At 42.1% G+C, this 18,753-nt stretch overlaps 1 protein-coding gene across 11 annotated transcripts in view; it reads right to left on the reverse strand.

The window, feature by feature from the left end:
* Positions 1–2,415: 2,415 nt before the first annotated feature.
* THRB (thyroid hormone receptor beta) overlaps positions 2,416–18,753 on the reverse strand; it is a 450,111-nt gene continuing 433,773 nt past the window's right edge. For all 11 annotated transcript variants that reach the window (XM_069088501.1, XM_069088495.1, XM_069088499.1 and 8 more), the window contains 3 exons: positions 16,009–16,155; positions 12,749–13,007; positions 2,416–8,533 (listed from right to left, as the gene is read on the reverse strand). In XM_069088501.1, coding sequence (XP_068944602.1) covers positions 8,292–8,533; positions 12,749–13,007; positions 16,009–16,155 — 648 coding nt within the window. In that variant the 3' untranslated portion in view covers positions 2,416–8,291. The remainder of the gene's footprint in view (positions 8,534–12,748; positions 13,008–16,008; positions 16,156–18,753) is intronic.

An 18,753-nucleotide genomic window follows, 5' to 3' on the forward strand; every position in this document is an offset into this window, starting at 1 on the left:
GAGCCGGTAAGTAATCAGATGTAGGTTATACATATATCATTATGTAAAACATTTCCATATTAGTCATTTTGTACAAAAAGACTAAAATAAAATAAAAAAAAGAAAGAAAGGAAGTGAAAAGCAGCATGCTTCAGTCTGTATTCAATCAATATCATTTTTTTCCTCTGGAGGCGGATAGTATGCTTCATCATCATTCCTTGGGGATTGTCTTGGATCATTGTATTGCTGAGAGTAGCTAAGTTTGCCCCTACTTTTTTTCAGAAGACTTTATCAAACCCTCCTTCAAGGTTTAGCATAAATACCACCTCTTAAGGGACACATATCCTTATAACTTAGTTGCTAGCGTTCTTTTTCCGATTCCTAATAATTGCTGTTTATTCCCCCTCCCTCCCCCCCATCTCCCTGAACACACACACACATACACACATGCACACATACACATACACACATATATGTATATATATATATATATATATATATGTATATATGACCACTTCCATAAACTTGGGTCTCTCCTTGAAGATTAGACTTTCTCTAACTTCTTCAGATTTTTGCTTTGGCTTCCACCAAATGTGCAGGAGACGTCCCCTGATGTAAAGGGAATCACGAATTGTAGTGGATTAAAAAACCTAAGCCTCACCATTCGAGTTTACACAAAGTGAGGCTGACTTTAGTTTGAGAAACATGACGCGTCCCATCACCATGTTAGGTCTTCAGGCCAAGGTTGTTGCAATCCAGACTCACAGCATAGAAGTGGATTAAGCAACAGCACCATGGTGAAATGCAGGTCCTTAGGTTTTGCTAGTGGAGCTCAGCACTTGAGTGGAAAGACTGAGGTTTCCTGGGCAGGGACCTGTGAATTTAGGGAATTCCCCTTTGGTGAGATCCTTACCTCTATCCCAATGGGAGAGCTCCTTTCCTCTCTGCCATTTGGTATATATTTCCTCTGTGTACTTTCTCTGATTTCTGTTTTGCTATTTGGATAAATGAGTTTTTTTTTTAAAGAAATAAAGGACTTTATTTGAAGTTTTATCTTCCATTGGTTCCTTTCAATGTCCAAGCTTAAGTATTTTGTTCTTAGATTTTTGTTTGTTTATATTTGTTTGCTTGTTGTCTCCATTAGAATGTGAGCTCCTGGAAGGCAGGGACTGTCTTTTGCCTCTTTTCCCCTAGTGTTCAGCAAATAATCCATGCTTAATAAATACTGATTGACTAGACAGGTTTAGTAGTGTTCAACCTTGGATTCCGTGTGCCTCATGCATCACCCAGAGAATTGGATGCAGAAGGATTAATGTCTGGAGATACCCAGCTATATGTCATCGATGGACATGTGCACATCAATATATTTTTCTCCAGAAGTTACTGGGGGAACAGTTGGGACAAGAGATTGGAAAGGGTGATTGTACCTTTCCCTGTGACCTTTTGCTGGGTTGCAAATTAGTCCCTACCCAGGGGCCCAATCTTTGTGCTTTTTTTTCTTGATTGTGTCTAGACTACTCTGCCTCCCCACTCCTCCTCTCCCACTTTCCTCCCAGCTTCCAGGGGTGTGATGGAGTCAGGTAAAAACAGGATTTTCACTGTGAGCATTTATGCTTTGGAAATTGGTAAAGGCCAGAAATCAGGGCTTGATACATTGTTCTATTGATTGTCTAGACTTAAGAAAGCAACAGAGAAAATGTTAAGGCAAATTAAGCGTAAAAAATGTCAGGTGTTTCAGAAAGCCAGTCGTTAAACATTTACCAGCACCTCTTCTCTCCCCTGTCCCCACCCCATCCATTCTTTTCTGCTCCATTTACAGTTATACATTCCACATCATGACTTTCCCCATCCCGATTTCCATATATCTAGGGTCAGGATAAGAAATTAAATGAGAGTTTTTGGGAAGTTTTTGACACACAAAGGCTAGCAGACAACACAGAAAAAATTTAGAAGTTCAGAAATGCATAAAGTACATGTATAGCGTTGTATAATATCAACTTATTTTATCTTTTAATACCACGATAATTCAGACTTCTTCTCTGGTAGAAAGGGAGGGGCAACACATTTTATGTGGATTTTCCAGATCATGGAGGCACCCTTCCCCTAACCTCCATGTTGTGCAAAGGATAACTGCGGGGCGGCCAGGTGGCTCAGCGAGTAAGAGCACCAGCTCCAGTGTCGGGATGACCTGGGGATCGAATCAGACACTTAGCACCACACCCAGAAATGACTGGCCGTGTAACCTTGAGCAAGTTACTTAACCCCGATTGCTTAAAAAAAAAAAAGGGATAACTGCTCCTCCCCTGGTTTACCTTGGGACTTCAGCACAGGTTTATAAATGGTTGCCTTTGGATGACTGTCCCATCTAATTTTACTATTTGAGGTAGCTTTCGATTATTTAATAAGAGTGACTTGTAAAGAAAGAGACAGGAAAAGTTATCAGTTTATAAGCTTTTTCTTTCTTTTCTTTTTGTTTTTTAGAATTTAAGCTTACAAGTTTATCTATTCCCACTATATTCATAATTACAGTTTAATATCTGCATACAAAAGCTATGTAAAAATTCATTTTTTTCCCCAAATATACAAATTTTCTCTTTTGGATAGTTTAAAACATTTCAATCACAGATTTTTTTTCTTTAATATACTTTTAGGCTGAAAAAATATTACCAATCTAGCAATATCACTTAACACTGTTTGCAAAAAAAAAAAAAATACATCTTCCAAAGACTGAAAAGCTTACTACACTCGATCTCAGATATTTCTCTTGTTTTCAGGGCATGAAAAGGGAACCAAGTAGAGTAGTTTTCTTTCAGGAAAGCACATTCCTGAAGGGCTAATTTGGTTACCCCAAAATGCCAAGTCCAGAAGGAGGAATCCAAAGACAGCAGGAGGTCACTTTGTTCATGCCCTGATGTTTTCTAGACCAACATTACCTGTATAATTCGAGTGTCTTTTTTTTTCTTTCTGTCTTACATTGTGCTCAGTAATTACAAGAGTTCTATCCGTGTCCTGGAAGGATACAGATGTTTCTTTGATTGTCTTGTGCATAAGAAGGGTTCACTTTTTTTTTTAAGTAGGTAAACTGTGTGATGGAGAGACACAAACAGCGTATTTTTACCTGCACAATAATGCTTCTGAAGGCGACATACAATGTCAATGTAGAGACACAAGAGAAATTCATACTTTTTGCATCTGCAAAGCACAGGAAAAATTCTGTGATAAGGCCAAACCTTTTTTTTTTTAAGTTTGTTTCATGTATATGTGTATTTTTTATGTTTTAATTTTTTTATTTTTTTAAGATTAAAAGCAAAATTTTCCATTGTAAAAAATACATACTGGGTGGCTTCTTACCTGGAAAATAAATATCTACATCACAGTATGATAAAATTCATTTTCTATAAAATTTAAATACCGATCATATTATCTTGCTATCAAAAGAAACACTACATTAATATTTCCATATTATTCAAATAACAGGAAAAATTAAGAGCTTATTTGAGGACCTGATGGACTCAGTCATTGGAAAGGGCGACATAATTTCAAATGGTTGCCTTTGCTCTCCTTTTAAAGGGTAAATATTCCTTGGTTGCTCATTGAAATTCAGTTAATGAAAAAGGTTTAGCCTTACAAATGCTGGCTACATTTCAAAACCATAAGACTGATTTTCAAATTTATGTTTCATGCAACTTAAGGTCAGTATGAGACAAACAGATTAGCGTTCCATAGAATAAAAATACATCACTAACAATGACACATTTTGAGAGTGACCAGTAGCTCCAAAAAGGCAGGATTTTAGGGATGGGGTAGGGAAGAGGGGACAGGGAGATCGTTGATGCTTATATACCCAAGTCACAAGAAAAGCTCACGGTTAGCATGGTTGTAGCGGAGAGTGCTGGCGAGCTTGGCAGAGTGTTACCTACCATATAATTAGCACATGGAAAACTGCATAGGCATTGCTCCAGACCCAGATGTCTGCACATCGAAGGCCTGGGGAATTAAAATTTGAAGCATGTTGCTAAGGAGCAAAGTTCACTTGATCACAAAAAGCTCGGCTGCGGCACACGGTGTTTTTGGTAGAACCATAAAGGAAATGAAGAAATCGCCATTTGCAGTGGGTTTGGAAATACTGCTAAGCTTATGAGCAGAAATAGAGATCACATACACCAAACATTCCCCATAGTTTAGGGGTTTATAAGTGAGAAATCTGGTCCCACGGAAATCTTCATATTCGTTAGAGACTCGCCCTCAAAGGCAAGAGGAAAATTCTGTTCATCCAGAGATAGAGGTGAACCTAAAGTCCTTGCTTAAACAATTCCAAGACAACCCCTCACAATTAGCTTTCATGGGATGGAATTCTGAGATGGCTTGGGTACTTGAGTGGGATACACAAAGACTGAGATGGATGCCTTGTGAACGTGACTTCCAAAGCTCCCCCCCCCCTTTCCAAATGATTTAATCAGTGTAGCTAGCCAACCAGACTAATTTATACTTAAGGTTTCAGGCCCAAGGTGGTCTGGCTGTTTACATTGATCAGAATATCAGGATAATTATCAAATAATCTCTTACTCTGTGCTGCGTTGATGCAGCCTAAGCACGCTTTGCATGTGACCAGCTGTGGGGGTTCACATCAATGAAGGCTTGGGTATTCCACAGGGACTTTCCTTTAAGCTTTGGAAATGACTTTTCCTTTTCCATTACACAAAAGGATCATAGCATAGCGTTAGAGCTATAAGCCATTTTAGAGATTACCGAGCCATCCCCCTCATTTTACAAAATTACAGGCCTAGAGAGGTTAAGTGACTTGTCCAGTGTCACATAGCAAATGACGCTGTTTGATTTTTCACTTAGAATTCACTTGGAAAATAATAATGCTATACTGGGGATAACTGATTCAAGCAGAGCTGGGAACCATCCAATTTCCCCACCCTGCCCCTCTCCCATAATTCACTCCATGCCTTGAACAGCCTGCTCTCTCTTGGACTGGTGCAAGCTCTTGCCTTCTTGCGATCCCTTGCAGAAGCAGAGCAGATGGCCATAGGTTTCTGCTGCAAAGAGGGAGTTGAGATGTCAACTGAGCAAATGCTCAAGGATGCTGCCTCAGTGAAATTTGTATGGAGAAGATAAATTTCAACAGTCAGGGTGACAACAGGTTGTCCCAGAAGTCTTAGGGCAGCTACAATAGCTTAAGACAACTCAGTACCCGATTGAGTATCAACAGTTTAAAACTGCACATAGACTTTTGGTGGAGTTTTGACCCCACCAGGCAGGTGTTAGGTTCCACTCTTAAAGGAGCCATGCCCTTGCCACTCATTGGTTGATTGGCACATTCTGAATTATTTTCCCCATCCAAACCTTTCGTGACTCATTTCTATCTTCTCTGGTTATTTGGTGCCTTTCATCCCCAATTGGAATGTGAATCTGTTCTCTGCTTATAAACTTAGTACTAGTCTAATGGAAGGTATTTGTAAGAGGGAAATATTATTTTCTGAATTTTGGAATTTTTCTGAATTTTCTGAGATTTTTTTCTGAAATTTTGGAATTTCTGAATTTTCAGAGAATTTGAAAGCTGGGAAGGAACATTAGAAACTATCTAGTAGGACTATGTCATTTTGTAGATGAAGAAACAGGTTCTGAGAGATGGAGACCGGATGCCCAGGCTCCTAACGTCCGAGCTGGAATGTCTGCTACCACCCCATGCTGCTCTTTGAATGTGACTGATCAGTGGGGCTTGGGGAGTCTCTATTTGAACCTGCCTGCAGCTTCCAAATTTTACTGGACGAGATAATAAAAAGATGAGTCTACCTGTAATTTACCTGTTGCCTCATTTAGATGAATTCCACAACAACAAACAACGTTCTTGCTTGATTTGCTGAAGTTCATAAGATTAGAATATGAGCTCCTTGAGGGAAGGAATACTTTATCTTTTGTCTTGGTATTCCCAATGCCCAAAGCGTAGCAGGCACTTAATAAAAACTTGCTGATGGTGGAACAGGATCACAAAATCATGGCATCATAGGATTTAGAGGTGGAAGGAACTTCACTGACCATCTGGTAAAAACCTGTCATCTTACAGAAAGAGAGAAGTCAATGTGACAGTTCAGTACCTGATTTTCCAATATTTATCATTTTTCCTAACAATTTGGAGGAAAAGCCGAATGGCCTGTAGGTTGTTATTCAATTGTGTCTGACTCTTTATGATCTCTTTTGGGGGTTTCTTGGCAAAGATCCTGGAGTGTTTTCTATTTCCTACTCCAGCTCATTTTACAGATGAGGAAACTGAGGCAAACGGGTTAAATGACTTGTCCAGGGTCACATACATATGTGTCTGAGGTCAAATCTGAACTCAGATCTTCCTGATTCCAGGTCCAATGTTCTATCCACCATGACACCTAGCTACTAGCCTGCAGGTATTTCCATTCTGAATATTCTTTTGGAACAATAGTGTAAGAAAATAAAATGGAAAGAGGTGAACTTTTATCTTTGTCTAATAAATAACTGTCAAACTCTATGCGGGGACTTAGGGGAAATTTATTAGAATTGGTGAGAGGGGCAGCGTGCTACAGTGGAAAGGATGTGGATCTGGAACCAGAGGACCTAGGTTCAAATCCTGTTTACTTCCTTTATGGTATGGTGAAAATTCAATGTTCTAAGTCTGATTTCAAAACAAAAACAAGAGAGAAAACAAGCAACTTGATGTTAATGTTCTTGCAATAGATTTTATGTCTGGAAAAAGGACTGGGGATGGGGAATGACAGCATGACTACTGGCTTTAAAGGCAGAGGACCAAGGGTTCAAATCCTACCTCAGACATTGTTTACTGGTGTGAATTTAGCTGAGTCAATCACTTTCTCTAGGTTTTAATTTCTTCATATGTAAAGGAAAGGTGACCTAGGAATTTTCTTCCACCTCCATACCTGTGATTCTTTGATTTTAGGTATGTCTTTTTTTTATTTAATGTGTGTGATTTTAAAAAATGCATATCTCAGAGTAATGGGAGGCTTTCTCTCTTACCAGTTTGCAATGGGACCATTGGCTATCTCATTTTTCTTCTGCTTTGAACCTAACTCTAGCTGGTCTCTTTCCTTGGAGCACTTTCTCAACCAGACTCAGATTGATGTTTTACTGCTGCCTTTGATTAGGAGATTTAATCTGCAGGGAAAGCGGCTGTCAGCTCAGTCCAGATCCCCTCTCCCTTAGACAATCAGGGCACATAACTTCAGTGACAATGAGGAAGAACCACCACCACATTTGGTAAATCTGTTGGGTTCATGTTCAAGTTTCCTTCATCTATAAACACACCACATGACTGCCTCTTGTAAACAGTATTGTTCTATGTATTGCAAAGTCCTTGACCTTGGCATAGATTTCCAATTTGTGATCACTAAGCCCCTTCCTTCCCCCATGCTAGATGTACTCCATTAGTTCAACAAATCCATCTGCTCCCTGTGTTGAGCGTGAATTCAGCTGCAAGGATCAGAGAAATACTACATTGAAGGATACATGACTCGACAGAGAACAGATATCCCTGTGGTCATATATCCAAGGTATAATTAATGGTACAGTGGAAAAATGCTGGGTTTCCTCTCAGAGGCCCTTGGGCTTTAAATCCCAGTTCTTTCACTTAATGGGCATGTGTCTCTGGACAAATCACTTAACCACTCTGAGACTCCGTTTCCCCATCTGCAAAGTGGATGATTTTGGACTAAATGCCTCCTAAAACCCCACTCCAGGTCCTATGTCTATGTTCCTATTTGGGCAGGAAGAGGATGGCTGTCTTAAGGAAATGAGAATTTGAGATACTATAGATCATCTTGGGGGGGAGGGAGGGACACGTACGTGGAAGCTACATTCACTGCAAGATTTCTTTGTGTCCTACAAAATGGAACCTAATCGATAAAGTCCTTCACTAAATCAAGACAACAGAATGTGGTGTTCATTTTTTTTCTTTTTTTTTTTTGCAGCTTTACTTTGTATCACCACCAACTGGGGAAGGATGGACGCTGGTGACCACTTGGTGCTGGTGAACTCCTGAGCTTTCTTCCCACCTGCTACTGGGCCATTTTCAAAGCATCCACACCCACGGACGGAGGACGGACTGTGACAGTCACAAGTACCCACATTCAGGGGACATTTTCACCTGGGTATATCAATGCAAAAAAAAAAAAAAGCCAACAACAGCCTTCCCCTCCCAACAACGACAACAAAAACCCCTCCCCCCAAGATACAGAGAAACACAAATGAGCTAGGCAATGGAATGGAACGACACCCCGTAAGTAGCATTGTCAGAATTGTGAGAACCAAACCAGTCCTTCTTAGTCCTCGAACACTTCCAAGAACAGAGGGGGAAAGAGTTCTGTGGGGCACTCCACCTTCATGTGCAGGAAGCGGCTGGCGTGGCAGGCGCCAATCATCCGTAGGTCCGTCACCTTCATCAGCAGCTTTGGCCAAAAGTGTGCAACGTGGTGTTTGCGGTAATTGATATAATGTTCAAAGGCCAGCAGGAAACCCTCCTGACATTTCTCAATCCTCTCCACACTGGCAAGCCCTGGGCGATCTGAGGAGAGGGGGCAAAAACCTGAACGTTATTTATCAGAGAGAGCCAGCATACGGCAGAGGGGACCTCCTGCTGCACCTAGAGTTGGAAAGGCTTGGGTTCTAAACCTGCCCCTGAGAACCACTAGCTGGGTGGCTGTAGAGCCACTCTCTGAGTGTCTTCATTTGTAAAATCGGGATAACATCCATCATTCCTATCACACGAGGTTGTCGTAGGGCTCAAATACTCAAGCAAGACAATCTAGGTAAAGTTCTTTGCAAATATAGAGTACTAAAATATACCTATCATTCATCTTGGAAGTGAACTCTAACCATAGGGATTGGTGGTCGTTAGAGTAGGTGATGGGAATTTAGCCAATACTAATAAGTTAGCAAATACTAGGAAAATGTTTTTTAAAAGATGGACAGTGTACTAGCAATTTATTACATTCAATATACTTCAGATGTGGTTCTCTGAGCCAAAATCTTTCCATTTATCAGAAAGAACGGATGGTATACATTTACTTTCTTGTTCAGTTGTCTCAGTCACCTCTGGCTCCTTGTGACCTACGAAGAAAACCCCAAATGGGGTCATGAAGAATCAGATGTAACTGAAATAACTGAACAAAAGAAGCCGCATTGGTAGTGTTCTAGTGTGTTTCCATCTCAGTCGCTGACTTCGTCAGCTCCTGTGGATTGGACGATTGTTTCTATTCAGATAGACCCCGCTCTACATATCGGGTCTTACTTAAGTCTCCTGAGCTCCACTCCCTCATTTCTATCTACCCACTGGACATTTCCAACTGGATCCACCATGTGCAGCTCAGACACCGCACAGCCAAAGCAGAACTTGCCACGTTTACTGCCAGTTCTCTCCAGTTTCCCTATTTCTGGCACCATCCTTGCAGACACCCAGGTTCACATCCTCCGTGCAGCCCTTGACTCCCCACCCTCTCACCCCACACGGCCAATCAGTTGCCAAATATGGCCATTTCCAATTCCTCAATAATGCTCTCGTTCATCCCCAACTCCCTATGCCCAGAGCCACTACCCTAATTCAGGTCCTTACCATCTCTTGCCTCTAAATTGCTCTCAAGTCTCCCTACATCAATCCATTCTCCTCATAGCTGCCAAAGTGGTTTGACTAACGCATTGACAGGTCTAAGCCTGTTTCTTCTCTCCTCAATAAACTGCAATGGCTCCCTATTACCTCTAGGAAGGGAAACAAATGCTTGTTGAGTACCTATTATGTGCCTGTCGCTGTGCTTGGTGTTTTACCAATATCATTCGCTCTTCACAAAAGCCCTGGGAGAGAGCTGCTATTACCATCCCCATTTCACGGGCAGATAGAGGGTCAGTGACCAGCCCAGGGTCTTGTGGCTAGTAAGTGTCTGAGGCTAGTGATCTTCTGGACTCAGGTCCGGCTCTTTATCTACTGAGTCATTAGCTGCCTAGGAGCAAATATAAACTCACTTTAGCTTTTTTTTTTTTTTTTTAAAGCAGTTGGGGTTAAGTGACTTGCTCAAGGTTACACGGCCAGGTGTTTCTGGGTGGGTGCTAAGTGTCTGAGCCCGGGATTCGATCTCCAGGTGTTCTCAACACTGGAGCCGGTGCTCTTACTCGCTGTGCTACCTGGCCGCCCCTCACTTTAGCTTTTAAAGTCCCTCACAATGATGCTTTTGCTATGGCTTTTCTCTGCATCTGGAACATGCTCCCTCTTCATGGCTCCATTTCTTAGAATTTATCACTGTTTAGAACCATCTTTTCCATTGAAGCCTTTTCTGATCAACTCAGATATTAGCCCTCCCCCCAATTTACCTGGTATTTATTTTGCATATACCTATGATAAATCAGTTAAAAAACCTTTATTAAGCCCTGACTATGTGTCTGACACTACCTAGATGTTCAGAATACAAAGACAAAAGTGAAGCAGTTCTAGCCCTTAACAAGGTTACATCCGAATGGGAAAGACACTGTGTGTACACATATAAGCTTATACAAATATGTATAAAATGAACAAAAGTTCCTTTTGGGAGACAGTGCACTGCCTAGCAGCTGCGGGGACTGAAGGAGGTTCCAGGTAGTATGGGGAGCTGAATCTTGAAGGAAATGAGGGCTTGCCGTCTGTTCATGGATGGCTGCAACGACAGAACACTCATTTTTGTCTTGGTATTTCCTTTTGGTATTCGTTTTGTCTCACTATCCCTAGTTCCCAGCCTTCTCCCTGGCACCCAGTTATTATTATTATTAACGTCTCTTTTTCTAAAAGGAGCCCAGATAGAGCAATTCTGAGACACAGCGCTTTCCTGTCCTATGTCATGTTCACAGACTGTTGGGAAAATGGATAAAATGACTGTTTCTCAAAGATGGAATAAAAGTTTCAGGATGCTTGTTGCTGATAACGGATATGCCTGCTGACTGCTAGGAACAGTTCTCTCCTGCCCCAGATTTTCCCTCTCTGGTCTTTGTCCCACAATGATAGCCTAGATAGATATTACAATATTTAGACCTCAAAGTAGCATCTGACTCAATCTACAGAAACCCTAAATAATTCGACCTAACTTTTATATAGGGCTTCCAGGTATGTGAAATGCTTTATTGTCTCATTTGATTCTCACAACAACCCTACAAGGCAGGTTCTATTATCATCCCTATTTTATGGATGGGGAAACTGAGGCAGACAGTGACAAAGTCGTCATTGATAGTCATGTAGCCATCAGAGAGCCAGGATTTGAAATTAGGACCTCCTAACCTCAAGTCCATCACTCTCTCCTACTTGCCTTACTGAAAAGCTCACATACCTCGCAAGGCAAGTCCTTCTGTAGACTGAAAAACCAGAGCCAAATGGTCCACATCCCTCTCTGATTCCGAACAAAGCCCAAATCTCCATGTGGTATGAACAGGGAATAGTTGCTCTAGGAAACTTTTGTGGGTTTTGTATTTTTTTTTTGGCTGGCTGACTAATCAAGGTTACATCTTTCATGCCTATAATGCTTCCCCTACTCATTTCTGCCTCTCAGAATCAACAGCCTCCTTCAAAATTTGGCTCAAACACTATCTTCTTCAGGAGGCTTTCTTGGATTCCACTAGCTTCTAGACTCTCCTAAGATTACTTTCTATCTACTCTAATATGACTGGAACCCAAGTCACTGGGCTCCCAGGTCTGGGACCTTCCTAATGTGTTATAATGCTAGTGATGAGAATACCAATGGTGACTCCTTTAGTGTTTCCATGGAGAATTCTAATGTAGTATTAACTAAGGAGAATCAGTTCATCTGATTTTATTCTACACAATCACAGAATGTTAGATCTGGAAGGGACCTTGGAAACCACCACATCAGACATTAAGGAAAGGACTTTTCCCAGGCCACATACTTTGTCATACTTGATATTATCACAGGATTGTAGTTGGGTAAGTGACAGGATAGATTTGCAGTTGATCAGGACTTTTAAAAGGGTCATTTAGACCAGTGGGGCCAAATTCGAATAGACATGGACCCCTGGCAGCTGTATGTTGACTTAGAAAACCACAAATGAATATTATCTATATTGTATTATATTTTTATTTATTTTGTTAAACATTTCTCCAATTACATTTTAATCTGGTTTGGGCTGCACGTGGGAAGCCTGTGAGATCTCATGTTTGGCACTTCTGAGCTAGACTAATCCTCTCATTTGTAAAATGGGAAACCTGTGGCTTATGAAAGTGAAATTCCTAGCCCAAGGTCACACAAAGAATAAGGGGGAGAACCAGCAATGAACCTGAGTCTGCTACTCAAAAATCCAGCACTTTTCCCAACTGCACCATATGACTTTAGACTAATCATTTCAAATGACATGTCACAAGCAAGGGCTAAGACAGTAAAAGAATCTGGGGTGCCTGACTCCCTGACCTGCTTTCTTTTGAGAACTTGAATCCAAAATAGAGGGTGGAATGGACTGTCCAGTCACTCTTGCACATGTCCCATAGATTAGCAAAACAGAAAGAAGCAGGGTTGCACAATCTCAATGAAACATGCATTCTGGACGCCATGACATTGCCTCTCCATGGCTGACAGAGGACTGTTGCACAAATATGGCCAAAGGTAGCTTAGTCCTTGAGGCCACTTGGCTAGAATCCAGCTGAACAATCCTACCAGAGGAGAGGGAACGAGCTATGAAACCACAACCAAAGAGAACATGAAAACTCAATATTTCTCGGGGGAAGAATGACGGGAGTCCGGCTCGCTATCCTTACCTGAAGACATGAGCAGGACTGCTTGAAGGAGTGCCACTTCCGTGTCATCCAGGTTGAAAGAAGACAGTGACATACCCAGGTCAAAGATGGCGTCAGACACCACCCCAAGGCCTCCATTTTTCAGCTGGCCCCTCGTCACGGCCATCTCCCCATTTAAGGTTAAAGTCTCGCTCTCGGGGTCATAGCGCACAGCCGCTCTGAGGGACATGATCTCCATACAGCAGCCTTTCAGCAGAATGATCTGATCTTCACATGGCAGCTGGAAAGAGACGTAGACAAACCAGCCAGGGGCTCAGTGATGTCAATGGAGGTGGTCCAGCCCCCTTATTTTACAGATTATGAAAGTGAAGCCCGGAGAGAGTCAATGATTGCCCAAGGTCATAAGGTAAGAGCAGAGGTAGGATGTGAACCCAGAGCCTGGGACCTTCAGTTCAGGGTTCATTGAGTAGAACGATGTCTCCCAGCCAGGGATGTGCAGACAAGGGAAACCTGGGGGTAGCTAAAGCAGAAACCCTTGTTTTAATGAAGTTTGGAAAATGATGCTCATGGAATATGGAAACCCCACAATTTAGGAGGCATGAAAACAATCTTGCCAGGCACCTTCTCCTTTAAAAGCAGCTTTTAGGCCCCTGATGTCTCCTAGCACCTGAGCAGGTAATTGCTATCAATCATTTGCCAAAAATGTTTTCTTTGCAGGAAGGCTGCAGGAAAGGTACAGGAGGTATGGACTCAGGGCTACTCTCCCAGACTCCTCCTGCCTCCTCAAGAACGTATCAGTCATATTTATTGGCAAAGATTACATGCTGGGACACCTATCAGAAGGACCTCCCAAAGCTTCTTCAGAGAGGATATATACCAGGTGAGTTTCTGCAGGTGATTTTTGGAAGCCCAGTTCAGTAATGCATTGAGCACCCCATCAGGCAAATGCTGATCTGGTCTTTGCCCAATGGGGCATTGCATGTCTCTGCATCAGCAGTGAAAGGAAATTGGCAGCCATTGGAGTCATGCTTCCAGAGGCCAAGGTCAACTGAACCCACTTTGTTGCTCAGTCTTTTCAGTTATGTCTGACTCTCTGTGACCCCATTTGGGGTTTTCTTGGCAAAGATACTGGAGTGCTTTGCCATTTCCTTCTTCAGCTCATTTTACAGATGAGGAAACTGAAGCCAACAGGGTGAAATGACTTGCCCAGGGTCTCACATCTAATAAGTGTCTGAGGTCAGATCTGAACTCAGGAGGATAAGCCTTCCTGACTCCAGGCCCGGGTGCTCTATCCACTACACTGTCTATGCCCTAATTCGCACCTGCACTCTTCCAGCATGCTCCTGGGTCATGTCAGAGGCCAGTTCTGGCCCTTTTCCTTTTCTGACTTCTGAAGACAGGAAGCAAAAGGCTAAAATTGGGGAGTCCAGGAAAAAGTAGGGAGTGCCCATCCCAAATGCCTGTGTCTCTCCCACTCTGGTTCATATCTTTCTTTAAAATGAAATTGAATGGAAAGTTTCTTCTCTTGACAATTTGTTGTTATGGCATCAAATTGGTTCTTTATTCTGTTGGTCCATACGAGTCTTCCTGGATAGCTACGGAAGGGTCCTTTTGGTCACTTCTGGTGTGGTAGGGGTCTACTGCATACAACAGCATTTGTTCAGCCTCTCCTTAATTGATGGGTGCCCCCTTTGCTGCTGGCTTTTTGCCACAGAAGCAGTGAACTCAATATGAAAAATGAGACACACATTTTTGGACATGGCCAATGTGGGAATCGAACCTGTTCTGTAGCTGAGAACTAAATAGATTTCCTCCTTATGGGCTAGGGACTGGGTGCGATGGGAAGCCATCTTGACAATGAAAGCAAAGAGGGCCTTGAAAATGACACAGTAATAGAGAGTGTCTTCTCAGAGAAAAGGTTCTGCATTTAGATTTTTGTCCCCAGGGTGAGAGGCACCCCAGAAGTATCGGGGCATGAGGTAGTTGGGTGATAAAATGGGTACAACCCAGGACATGGAAGGAGGAAGATGAGTTCTAATCCTACCTCAGATACTTATTGGCCGTGTGACCCTGGGCAGGCCACTTCATCTGTCTCAGCCTCAGTCTCCTTATCAGTAAAATATAAAATAGCTTCTCTTTCTCTCATAGGGTTTTCATGAGGATCAAATAAGACTACATGTATATTTATAAAGTACTTTGCAAATCTTAAAGTGATACAAATGTTAGTTATTATTATGGGGCAGGCATAAGCTATGCATGGGTTTGGCCCTAAGGCTGCATACCCATTCCCAGAGCCTTTCTCAAGACCCTGGTATAATGGAAAGAGCACTGAATTTAGCATCACAGGACCTGAGTTTGAATCCCCACTCTAGCATTTTTCAGTTGTGATTGTCCTTGAACAAGTCATGTTATCTCTTGGTACCTAGTTTTCTTTTTAAAGAGAAGAGGTTCCTTCTGGCTTTGACCCCTGTGTTCTTATGATCTCATCAGGAGAGGGGACCTAAAGGTGCCCTGGGACTGGGTCACCCCAGGTGGAGAGAGATCTCAAGAAGTCTCTGAGTTTGGTCTTCCAAAGCATAAATGACCTGATGGAAGATAGCTATTCCATGGGAGGAAATTGAACTTTATTCTGTGCACTCACCTCCCTCCCCTATCCCCCATATAGAGGCAAACATACCCCAGGGCTCCTCTCCATTTTATTTACTTCCAGAAGTGGAGGACTAGCTAATTGGTACCTGCCAGGAACCAATCCCCCAAGAGAAAAACAACCGAAACGCACAGCAGAAAACCTAGCCCCACACGTGACTTAAAAGACAGAGGGAAGAATTTAGATTAGATCTTGGAAAGGATTACTGGGAGACTGGATGAAAACTGCCCATCCTCCTTCTATGCAGATTAATTATTATTATTTTTTTAAGGGCAGAGGGGTATCTTCAGGGGATGGTTTAAATCTGTCTGGGAGAAAGAGATGGACTACATTAGGCCTGCGGCACCATTTCACTTTTGATTTTAGGGAAATCTGGGCCTCTCCATTTCTCCCAGGATGTACAAATGAAGGGTAATTACATACGCCTGTACCAAGGTGGGGAATAAGAAATTTTAATGAGTGCATTTCCATTTTTTCTCCACTGGTGCTTTCAATGATTAACTTCTTTTTAAGTAACATGAGATTTTAAACAATTGACATTCCGGGGGAAGTCTATAGATCCATTCTGTATAATAGGAACATAGGAAAATACAAACCCAGTAAAAACGAACTCCAAACATGTTTATTTCCTTACCTCACAAAACATAGGCAACTTTTTGGCAAAATCCACCACTCTCGTAATTGCTGGTGTGATGATTTTTGTAAACTGACTGAAGGCTTCCAAGTCCACTTTTCCACCTTCTGGGGCATTGACTATCGGAGCTTGTCCGATGTCTTCAGGCTGAGGATATTAAATCAGAGACATTTAAACAGAGAAGGGGCAGCACCCTCCCATTAAACTATCTCTCAAAAAGGAAGGAGATTTTTTTTCACCTCGTATGAAATATATCTCTTTCATGAGAAAAAAAAATGACTTCTTTTCTCTGATACAAATCAAAAATCATTGTGGAAGCAGGACCCTAACAATTCAGATGAAAAAACATAGAAGCCCAGGGCAGATCTGTGTAAGTTTTAAATTTCTGTGACCAGGAAATGGTGAAAGAAAGAGTGAAAAGGAAATACATGCAAAAATCTTTGGAAACAGGAAAGATCGGATTTTCCCTAAACCCGGTATAACTCGATTGGATTTTTAGCAAATATTTCTTAAGCTTTTATTGTATGTAAGGCACTATGTCAGGATTCTCTCTTGGCTGGGAGGAAAGAGAAAGGATTTTATTAGGATGAAACATTCTGCTCGTTATGATTAGGGATAAAGTGTACTCCAATTAATAGCTTGTGACAAGTAATGTTCATGGTAACATAGGTGCCGAGAAAGGAGTCATCAACGATATGGATTTTGGTTTGAAACACTTGAAAAGGTGCGTGTTGACCTAGGATAACTCAGGTGTTTTCCAGGTGTTTTGAGATGTGATGGCTCTTCAAGAACATGAAACTATGGCCTAAAGCAAGGAGCATGCTAAATGGTGTCCTGCCCCACCAGCTGTAGAAACAGATGTGCTTCTGCCCCTGCTTTGGGGGCTGTGAGTCTAGACCTAGCAGTTGGCTAGTCCTGCCACTCTGGGGAACGGCAAATTCTACTCCAGACCTGGGCCTTGAAGCTTGTCCTAAGAAGCTTGGTCTGGGGGGAAATTCTCTGGGTTCACTATGTAGATGATTAGATTTTTTGTTCTTGAGTCATTTTTCATTTGCGTCCAACTCTTCAAGACCCCATTTAGGGTTTTCTTGGCAGAGATACTGGAGTGGTTTGCTATTTCTTTCTGCAGCTCTCATTTTATCGATGAGGAAACTGAGGCAAACAGAGTTAAATGACTTATCCAGGATCATACAGCTAAGTAAGTGTCTGAGAACAGATGTGAACTAAGGCAGATGAGTCTTCCTGACTCCAGGCCTGTTACTCTATCCACTGGGCCACCTAGCTGCCCTAGATAATTGAATACCAAGGGCTAATCTACAATAGTCTTAGTCTTCAAGGGACAATTTACTAAAACATTTAGTTTTGTCATGGTTTTTTTTTCACTGAATGAACACTTTCCCCCTATTGCTGATTGATTCAAATCTGCTGGGTTAAGTGTGGCATTTGAAGCCTTCTGTTAGGTGGTCCCATCTTACTTACCCAACCTTCTCTCTCCCTCTTCCCCCCACTCAAATTCTGGCCTCCCTTGAGATCAGTCACCTTACCCTTCTTCCACATATACCATGGTCTGTCTCTCCTCTATGTACTGTTCCTTCTTTCTAGAATGCCCTCCCCTCCTAGCCACCAATTCAAATCCCATGCTTTCTTTCAGGTTGTGCTCAAAATTAACCTTTTCCATGAAACGTTCCTTGTCTTCCCATTTCAGCTAAAAATGACCTCAGGAGCAGAGATCTTGGATTGGGTTGGCAAGGGGAAAAGTTGGGCCTAACACAGGCAGAGACCAGGGCATGCTTCAAGGAGGAGGTGGCATTGGGTTGGACTTTAAAGAAAGGGTAGGCTTCCACCTGGAGCCGAGACAAAGCAGCACCTTTGTCACCCAGGCAAAAAGCTTCATGTCCTTACAGAGAGATGCTACTGCTCCCCACTAACTTCTCCCTTCCCCACTGCCCGAGTCAAGACAGCAAAACAAGTTCAATGAGTTATTTACTCCTATAATTTTCCCTGTAGCTATTTCCCACCCCTCCCCAAGCCATATTTCAGTAAAATAAAAACAAAGATGATTTTCTTCTTCTATTCCCACCCCCTTCCACTCCCCCCACTGGCAAGCTGCCTCTGTCAACAGTAGCAGAACTAACCTTCAGAGGGTGTGGCAAGACTAGTGGTTAGAGCCTCAAGGGAGAATTTTTAGCATATTATATAACACATTCTGGCAACGTCTGCCCGTTTGTATCATCTGGCTGTTCCTGCTGGGAAGTTTTTTTTTTAAGACAAAAAAAGCAGGTTTCTGCCCCCCAAATTGACACAAATAATGATGATGCATTTTTTTTTGGTGGTAGGAGAGTGCAGCAATTCCGACACAAAGCCACTGATCTGCTGCCTTTCCTAACGAAGTTTGGATTTATGGAAACAGTACATTCGAAGTGTGTCTCTAGCACCTTTCTTTCATTCCTCCCAAAGCAGCTAGAGACCATAGGCCCTGCTTCTGCGCCTTCTTAGAAGGAATTTCACTTCTCTGTTTTCTTTGCTAGGCATTCTCATGTCTCCAGTGCTTTTCATATTTAACAAAGTGCTTTACCCTAAGAGGTTGATAAAGCAGGTATTTTTTATTCCTATTTTACATATGGGGAAACTGAAGCTTAGAGAGGTAAGGGACTTGTTCAAGGTCAAACAGTTCATAAGTGTCAATCAACAAACATTATTCAATGTTGACTATGTGCCAGGTACTGTATTTAATACTCATGATAC

The sequence above is a fragment of the Petaurus breviceps genome, unplaced genomic scaffold (assembly GCF_028583685.1).
Source record: "Petaurus breviceps papuanus isolate PSGF00001 unplaced genomic scaffold, PetGlider_PUasm1.0 185, whole genome shotgun sequence".
In the NCBI taxonomy this organism is placed as follows: Eukaryota; Metazoa; Chordata; class Mammalia; order Diprotodontia; family Petauridae; genus Petaurus; species Petaurus breviceps.